The sequence below is a fragment of the Otolemur garnettii genome, unplaced genomic scaffold (genome assembly GCF_000181295.1).
Source record: "Otolemur garnettii isolate 467f Iridium unplaced genomic scaffold, OtoGar3 scaffold00153, whole genome shotgun sequence".
In the NCBI taxonomy this organism is placed as follows: Eukaryota; Metazoa; Chordata; class Mammalia; order Primates; family Galagidae; genus Otolemur; species Otolemur garnettii.
In genome coordinates this window covers 3,779,458-3,789,027 of record NW_003852548.1, presented here as the reverse complement: position 1 = coordinate 3,789,027, position 9,570 = coordinate 3,779,458, and the positions used below count along the sequence as shown (strand labels likewise).

Sequence of the window (9,570 nt, the reverse complement as noted above, 5' to 3'; positions counted from 1 at the left end):
CCCTGCAACTAACAGGAACAAAATGGTATAGCAGGGTTAAGAGGTGAAATCTCAGAGATAACAGGGAAAAGAAGAAATGGAGGTACAACCAAAAGTATGAAACTCCATCGTTTAAGGGGTCATCTCAACTGATTTTTAATTCTGATGCATTTGTTCACATTCATAAGGGTAAAGTGGAGACATGTGGAGAAAAGATAAGGAGAGACAAGATGAGACTGGAGCACATTGAGAGCCATTTGGCTGTGGTATGTTTCCAAACTGGAATTAAACTGAAGGCATCACAAACTATAATGTATAATTACACTAAAACACACTGTAGCCAACAATCTTAGTACTGGCCAGATGGAAAAGACTCAGTGGGGTTTAGGTCTTTTCCTGGCTTGAGGATTCTTTAAAAGGCTGACCCTATCCCAAATGGATGAGGCATTCTCTGGCCTACTAATGTCTCATGGAAAAGGTGAGGGGCTGATAAATCACTCAGAATCCTGGGAAAGGACCCCAAATTGTGATGTCGCTGATCTCTATAGAAACAGTGATGTCATGAAGTAGCAGTTCTGGTACCAGCTGGCAGGCAAGTCATTAGGAGGGTATGGAGGGTTGAGTAAAGAAGCAACATCTTGAGGCTGACTGAAAGATCATCACAGCATCCAAATTGACAAGAAAAACATCATTCAAAGTTCCTGCATAATAGACTACTCTGATACAACAATGGTAGGGACATCTTCTGACTTTTTAAAAATTGTTTTAAGGGTATTTCAGTATATGATGGGAGTATATACATTTTAGTTATATAGTTTGATTTTGGACATTTTATTTAAGATTAATATAAAGGTACAAATGATCAGATTACACTGTTTGTTAGGTAAAGTCTGAGTTGTAGTTGAGCACTTTTTTGACTAGATAAGGGGTCATCTTAATGGTGAGGTGAAACCACAGGAGTAGCTAAGGCAGCTTTCAATTTTCTATTTTCATAGTTTTATTTGGGATGCCCAGAACAGCCTTTGGTCAACATTTCTGTTTCTACATAAGTTGAAAGATTTCTTGTGGCATCACTCTGATTAGATCAGTGGTTCTCAACCTTCCTAAAGCCACAACACTTTAATATAGTTCCTCATGTTCCATAATTTTATGGTTGGGGGTCACCACAACATGAGGAACCATGTTAAAGGGTCACGGCATTAGGAAGGTTGAGAACCCCTGGATTCGATGGTTCTGGAGGCCTAGAAAGAAAAGAGAAGGGAAATCTTTGAGGGGTGGTGAACTGGAGAAAATGTGAGAGAAATATGTGTATCCTCCTAGAAATAATCAAAGAAGTTTATCCTACAGCAGACAGCCTAATGTGAGGATAAGGTTACTGAGTTTGCCAGTGTGCCACCTTTGCTCTGGTTGCCATGGTTTCGAGCATTATGACACAACAAATGCTGTGACATAACCCCAGGGTTAAAGCTGGCAGGCAACAGCCTGGGCCCCTCAGTCCGGTCCAACAGCTGACGGGGGAAGCAGCTAGTAGAAGGTGCCTAAGAACTTGGCACTGCCCAGTTCCATCTCAAGGGGCACATCTCCCTCCTGGGTGGCACATTTTCAGCCAAAGCCTACAACTACATTATCAAGGTAATGAATTCATAAATTTCATTTCTTTTCTTTTTTTAAATTTTATTTCTTAAAGTTCTTTAGGACCTGAACTGACACTATATCTGAATCACATGAGGGAAGGGAGGGAAGGGAAGGAGGGAGAAAGGGAAGAGAGGAAGGGAAAGAAGAAAGGGAGGAACCTAGGGGGAGAAGGGAGGGAGGGAGAAGGGGAAGAGAGGAAGGGAGAGAGGAAAGGGAGGAACACAGGGGGAGAAGGGAGGGAGGGAAGAGAATGAGACTGTTTTAAAGAGCAAGAGAAGAAAAGAGGTCTAAATTTTGGTCTTTTCAGATGGTTCTAAGTGTTGTGTTACAGTTATTTACCTAATTTTACTTTCTTTTGTGTAATGAGACTTCAAACTTTTCAGCATGTCCTTCCCCACTGCTGACCCCACCAATTCCTAGCCTAAACCTATAGGAAACACAGAGATGGGTTTCAGAACACCCTCCAGAGATTCTTATCTACACTGACTCCATGTCTAAAAGCCATATATAAGCATTTCATATTTTTCTTTCTCTTTTCAGATGTCTGATGATATTGACTGGTTACACAGCCGCCGGGGCGTCTGCAAGGTAGATCTTTATAGCCCCGTGGGACAACGAGATCAGGATCGGAAAGTGGTAAGATACAAAACAATTCCTACCAATGAGTAGGAAAAATCGACATATAAGTTATAGATATCTTGGGGCCCAAGATAAATTAATGGAGGATGATACCATGACTTCTCCAAGCAACCAAGCTCAATCAAGTTGTCAGGGCAACCCATTCATACGTCACACAGGGCTAAATCAACGCGGGGCAGGGAGGCAAAGGAAGGGGAGGGGAGGGGCCTGAGGGGAGGGAGGAGTGATGGTTGCCTAGTAACCAGCCCCTATTATTCGAAACCTGTGATGTCATAATGATGTTGCCTAGTTACCAGTAAGTTAACCAAGGCCCCTCAGCAGAGCAGGGTACTCATAATCTATTCCCAAACCTCAAGTTATTTGCATAGTACTTCACATTTTTTTATCATGTTCAAGTACCAGACATATTATTATTTACTTAATATGTATTTTTGCAATTTTTTAAAATTGTCTTACACTTTAATTAACTATAACAATAAGTAATATTCTCCATAATATCACAGGTTTGATGTTCTAGTATGTATTTTCCCTAACATACAACACAAAACACATATATTAAACGCTGAAATGTTTAACCATGTACCACCTAAAATCTTTATATCATTTGTAGTAAACATACCACATTTTGGGAAACAAGGGTTTAGCAGAAAGTGCTCTAGGAAACCGAGTTCTAATACAAGCTCTATCTTTCAGTTTGTGTCAGTTGGGCAAGCCATTTCTCAGTTTTTTTGATTAATACAGGTGGATATTATGCTTTAAGCCTCTCTCACAGGTTGGTATTCTCATTTAAGACACATGGAAATGGTAAGATTCTGTCTGCCTAATAATAATGATAGTATTGTTTACTGAGCACTTACTATATGCCAGGCATTCTGCTAAAAGATTTACATAGAGTATCTCAGTTAATCCTTACAAGAACCATATGAGGTAAGTGCTATTATCTCAATCCTTACAAGAACCATATGAGGTAAGTGCTATTATCACCTCCCAGAAAGAAAAAAAGATGCCCTTTTCTCTAGAATTGTTCTAAATTCACCCTCCTAATTTGATGCAGATATGCTTTGTGGATGTGTCCACCCTGAATGTGGAAGATAAAGATTGCAAGGTTGGTATTCTCTGCTCAAAGTTGGAATGGGTGGGAAACTGCTGAGAAGGGTTACCAGTGAACTAGGAAGAAAGGGAAAGTTTGTGGCAGATGGTAGAAAGGTGGAAGGACTCAGGTAAGTGAAAGCCAATATTTTCATGGGCCTGGGATTCCTGGTTCTGAATTTACTTTCACTCTTGATAACAAGTCTCATTTTAGAAGCCACTTAAATTGCTGGCAGGGATGAAAGTAAGTATTGAAGAAGGTATGTCATAAAAGCTTAAAAAACTACTTTTTTAAGAAAAAAAAGAGACTGATGGCTTTGTGAACATCTTCAGAGGGGGAAGTAGTATTTTGTGGAGGGAACTTTCTCATTCTTCAAAGATTAGCATTACAAGCCTCCCTCTTCTTCAGCAAGAAAAAAGATAGAAAACATGACATTTCATGATTTGAAGTGGTAGCCTAGGTGGGTAGCTTGGAGAAGTCTCAAAAAGCAATGTTCATAAGAATCTTACCCTTTCATTCCTTAGGATGCTACCGGTTCAAGCTCAGATGGCGACTTAAGTCTGGGGAATCTGGAAGAAAAAGAGATTATTGTCATCAAGGACACTGAGAAGCAAGACCAATCTAAGGTACAGTTAGCCTCTGAGATTTTACCACTTCTAATTCTCAGAGTCTAATACTAAGTTATTTCAGAGATGGTAAGAAAACTATTGTCAAACAGGCCCATCAATTTGAATAACTATGACATCAGAAAACTCAGACCTAAGTTCAAAGTCACAGTAAGTTAAACACCCAGGTACTTAATAATGGCACTAATCACAGAAGTTCAGAATACTCAATCCTGATTTTCAGATACCTATGCACACAGAATCATGGTATCCTAATCCTAATAAAGATGTGGGCTTATAAGCAAGATTGTTCACAATGTTCTTTTCTGGCTTGTAATGGACTTGTGTGCCCTAGTATCCAACAAGGAAGACACAGGCTGTTAGATAGCTTATAGTTAGAACCAATTAGATTTGCACTCCACTATCACATACAGAATCTTTTTGATTTTGTGTAAGTATTCCAGATTATGCCTGTTAAGCTCCTTGTTTAAGAAGGGCACTAGAGGCTCGACGCCTATAGCTCAACCGGCTAAGGCGCCAGCCACGTACACCTAAGGTGGCGGGTTCGAATCCCCAGCCCGGACCCGCCAAACAACAATGACGGCTGCAACCAAAAAATAGCCAGGCGTTGTGGCGGGCGCCTGTGGTCCCAGCTACTTGGGAGGCGGAGGCAGGAGACTCGCTTGAGCCCAGGAGCTGGAGGTTGCTGTGAGCTGTAATGCCACGGCACTCTGCCCAGGGGGACAGCTTGAGGCTCTGTCTCAAAAAAAAAAAAAAAAGAAGGGCACTAGAGCACACAATATATAACTCTCACATTCCTACAAGCCCGGAGTGACTGAAATTGGGACATATTTGGCTTTAGTTCAAAGTGTTTTATTCATATATTATAAATAAAACATTATTTTTGGTCTCTGATGTCTTTAGAGCGAGGGAAGTGGCCCTTAAAGAAGGAAAAACAAGTTACATAACATCTCTAAATAATTTGGGGGTTTAGGTGAGGTTTTAAGAAAGGGAGAAATTATACTTTGTGTTTGAGCAGCCCATATTTCCTGCATAAAATGCAGATCTCCTTGACAACCCATTTGCCTTATTATGACCTCACAATTCCAGGAGTTCAGGGAAAAGAGAGGTGATGAAGCAAAGGAAGGGGCAAAGAAGGCAACAGAATTTAATACTGAGTGGAAGATCTATACATAGTAAATATATACATATCCATCCATGGGCATACACAGACAAATGCCTGGCTACATTTGCATTGACAAACACACATAAGTATGAAGTAAAAGGCCACTTAAACCGGCCATTCATAAACAAAGATTTACACACATATACAAAGATACACAAAGTCATTAGACTATCACCTATTTACACATACACACATATGTTAAAGTGTGTGATACATTTTCTAAATAATATAAAGGAAAGAAGTAGCCTACCCTACTCTTATGGATAGGTGTTCTTCTTTTTCTAGACGGAGGGCTCTGTATGCCTTTTCAAACAAGCTCCCTCTGACCCCATAAGTGTCTTCAATTGGCTTCTCAATGATCTCCAGAAGTATGCCCTGGGTTTCCAACATGCCCTGAGCCCCTCAGCCTCTAGCTGTAAACATAAAGTAGGAGAGACAAAGGATGAAGAACACCAAATGCACTCTGGCAACTGCTACAGTGTTTATGCTGACCAACTGAACTTGAATTATTTGACCAACGAACCCCAAAGCCTACGAGTAGAAATGACCGCAGCTAAAAACACCAACAATAACCAAAGTCCTTCGAGTCCCCCAGCTAAATCTTCTAGTGGTCAGAGAGCAGTTATTTCTCCTGATGGAGAATGTTGTATGGATGATCTTTCCTACTATGTCAACCGACTGTCTTCTTTGGTAATTCAGATGGCCCGTAAAGAAATCAAGGACAAGTTGGAAGGAGGAAGCAAATGCCTTCATCATTCAATGTATCCACCCACTGGGGATAAAGGGAAAAACAGCCCCCGCAGTGCTGTGAGCAAGATTGCTTCTGAAATGGTCCATGATGCTATGGAAGTGAGTTCTTCAGAAATGCGTGGCCCCGGAGAAGACTGCAAGGAAGGTGGCCGGAAAACCTTCCTGTATAGTGAATTATCCAACAAGAACAAATGTGGAGAAAAACAAATGTGTCAGCGAGATAGCAAAGAATTTGCAGATTCCATCAGTAAAGGACTCATGGTTTATGCAAACCAAGTGGCATCTGACATGATGGTTTCTGTGATGAAGACCTTGAAAGTGCATAGCGGAAAGCCAATACCAGCCTGTGTGGTCCTAAAAAGGGTGTTACTGAAGCACACCAAAGAAATCGTGTCTGATTTGATCGATTCCTGCATGAAGAACCTGCATAATATTACTGGAGTCCTGATGACTGACTCAGACTTTGTTTCAGCTGTCAAGAGAAATCTCTTCAATCATGGGAAACAAAATGCTGCGGACATCATGGAAGCTATGCTGAAGCGCCTAGTCAGTGCCCTTCTTGGTGAAAAAAGAGAAACTAAGTCTCAGAGTCTTTCATATGCCTCTTTGAAAGCTGGATCCCAAGATCCCAAGTGCAAGAACCAGAGTCTTGAATTCTCAGCCGTGAAAGCTGAGATGAAAGGGAAGGACAAATGCAAAGCCAAAACAGACCCATGCAAATCATTGACCAGTGCTGAGAAAGTCAGTGAACACATCCTAAAGGAGAGCCTGACTATGTGGAATCAAAAGCAAGGAAACCAAGGCAAGGTTGCATGTGCCAAAGCATGTGCCAATAAAGAAGAAAAAAGAGAAAAAATCAGCCCTTCCACAGATTCACTGGCAAAGGACCTGATAGTCTCTGCCCTTATGCTGATCCAGTACCATCTGACTCAGCAGGCGAAATGCAAAGACACATGTGAAGAAGAATGTCCAAGTTCTTCCGTGAACTATGTGGCTCAGAGTACCCAATTTGAGAAGTGTGGAGGTGCTCAAACTGCCAAAGCAGTTTCAATGAAACATGTGGAATCTCGTGGCAATCCCGCACCATCTACCTCTGCTGCAGCAAAGGAGACCCCACAGCCTGACTGCCAAAAATTGGACATGTCAAACATCGTTCTAACACTCATTCAGAAACTGCTTAACGAGAGTCCCTTCAGCTGTGAAGAACTTTGCGAAGGTGAGAACAAGCGTTCTGAACCCAAAATTGCAAAACCATCTTGCATGTCCAAGAGGTCTGACAGAGTGGAAGAACAACAATGTCAGGAAAATCAAGACCTCGACTTCCTGAGTGGAATGAAGCAAGTGAACCGCCAATTTATAGACCAGCTGGTAGAATCTGTAATGAAACTATGCCTCATCATGGCCAAATACAGCAGCAATGGGGCGGCTCTTGCTGAGTTGGAAGAACAAGCCGCTTTGGCGGGCAATTCCAACTTCAGCGGCCTCAAATGTGGTCATGATGGGGCAATGTCACAGGGCTTTGATACATCTGGGCCAGAAGTCATCGTCAACAACCAGTGTTCTACCAGCAACTTGCAGAAGCAGCTCCAGGCTGTCCTGCAGTGGATCGCCGCCTCCCAGTTTAACGTGCCCATGCTCTACTTCATGGGAGATGATGATGGACAACTGGAGAAGGTAGGTAACACATCAAGGCACAAGAAGAAAGAGAGCAATGGATAGAGTCAAGAAGGTAGCATTGTACTTATAGCACAGGATCAGTCCAATGTCTTTCAAGTCTATCCTTTACCATATGCTCCATGATTACTTTCACCTCATGAAAGACACAAATGTGGCGAACCACTAGCTAACTGGGGGTGTGGACGCCTCAGGCCTGTGTGTTTCCATGAAGTAATCTTATTATTTTTCCTATGTTCCTCCCCCCAGGACTCCTTGTGGGTCCTATAAGTGCCCCGAGATTGCCTGTCATCTTTAATTTTATGCCCTACATGCCTAATTCGCTTCACTCTAGTCCTGGCCCCACTTCTAGGATTAGAATACAGTGTGTCACAGATTCAGGATTAGAGGCTGTTGACAGGACTTTTCCTTTTTCCTTGAATCTTCTCTAATGACACAAATCAAAATGGAAAAGGTACTATTTTTTTTTTTTTTTGAGCTTCAAAAACAAATTGCCAGAACCCTTTCAGTTAGTCTGTGTTAATTTCTAGGTTTAGAATCAAGGGTGGGAAGGTGACAGTTGGGGAGTGGTGAGAGGGTGTTAGTTCACTTTGTTCAATGGACCCTTCCTCCAAAAAGTATCAAGTGACTCATGATAGCTCTGTTTCTCTACACAGCTTCCTGAAGTTTCAGCTAAGGCAGCAGAGAAGGGGTACAGTGTTGGAGATCTTCTTCAAGAGGTCATGAAATTTGCCAAGGAACGTCAGCTGGACGAAGCCGTCGGGAACATGGCTAGGAAACAACTATTAGACTGGCTACTCACTAACCTGTAGACTAACCACTCATTTGACTCCTCTCCATCGTACTCCCCCCCTAGCAGCATTCCATCCCAGCCAGAACACTTACACTGCCAGGCCAGCCAACTGCACAATACACGATTGTGTTTCCCAATACATCTGAGCAGTGGCACTGTGCAAACACCGAGTGTTCCATAAGCTGGGAAACATCGTGAATAAAAAAAAAAAAAAAAGTGTGCTTCTTTTTCTTTTTCTTGAGGCTGAGTCTCAAGCTGTCACCCTGGGTGGAGTGCTGTGGCATCATAGCTCACAGCAACCTCCAACTCTTGGGCTCAAGCAATCCTCTTGCCTCAGTTTTTCTATTTTTAGTAGAGACAGGGTCTTGCTTTTGCTTAGGCTGGTCTCAAACTTGTAAGCTCAAGCAATCCACCCGCCTCATCCTCACAGAGTGCTAGGATTACAGGCATGAGCCACCGTGCCCAGGCTGTCACTGTTAATCAGATATTGCTGAGGCAAGGGAGGAGAATGAGTCCAATTTCCAGGACTGGTGATACAATGTTTGACTTGTATCCAGATCTCACCCTGGATTACTCCGAACGTCAAAAACACAGGGATATGGGCACAATGTAAGGGTACATGGCACACTTCTTGGGTGCAGGACACAACTACAAGAGGGACTTTAACAAACGCAAATATTGTAACCTAGTTGTTTGTACTCTTAAATCTAAAATTTTAAAAAACCACAGAGGTTTGCGTATAACCCATGTCCAGGTTCTTAAGTAATCTGGTTTGTCCAAATAATCTTAACCTCAATCTACAGTTTATTTAAAGTTTTGCCACCTGTGGCCTCCCTGTTTCTCTCTGAATTGTACACCTAACTTGATAATCGCCTTGCTAGTCCTAAGGATACACCTTTCTTAGTCTTTTAAAAGAGTGTGCAGATGGGCTTAGACAAAAAACAAGTCAAAGACAGTGTATTATCCGTGGACATTGCCCCACCTTGCCACACACACACATCCCTCAAAACTCTTCACTGCACATGGCTAAAACCTACCCAGAGCTACAATAGGATCTGATCTTTTCCCATGTGTTTTTTTTGTTTTTTGTTTGAGACAGAGCCTCAAGCTGTCCCCCTAGGTAGAGGGCCATAGCATCACCGCTCACAGCAACCTCCAACTCCTGGGCTCAAGTGAGTCTCCTGCCTCAGCCTCCCAAGTAGCTGGGACCACAGGCGCC

General features: G+C 42.3%; 1 protein-coding gene across 1 annotated transcript; it reads left to right on the top strand.

The window, feature by feature from the left end:
* The first annotated feature begins 690 nt into the window (after positions 1-690).
* Positions 691-8,370, top strand: AKAP4 (A-kinase anchoring protein 4). Its single transcript, XM_012811301.1, has 6 exons — positions 691-711; positions 2,155-2,250; positions 3,308-3,358; positions 3,868-3,969; positions 5,420-7,558; positions 8,215-8,370. The coding sequence occupies exons 1-6, from the start codon at positions 709-711 to the stop codon at positions 8,368-8,370; spliced, it is 2,547 nt and encodes an 848-aa protein (XP_012666755.1). The 5' UTR covers positions 691-708.
* Positions 8,371-9,570: the final 1,200 nt, after the last annotated feature.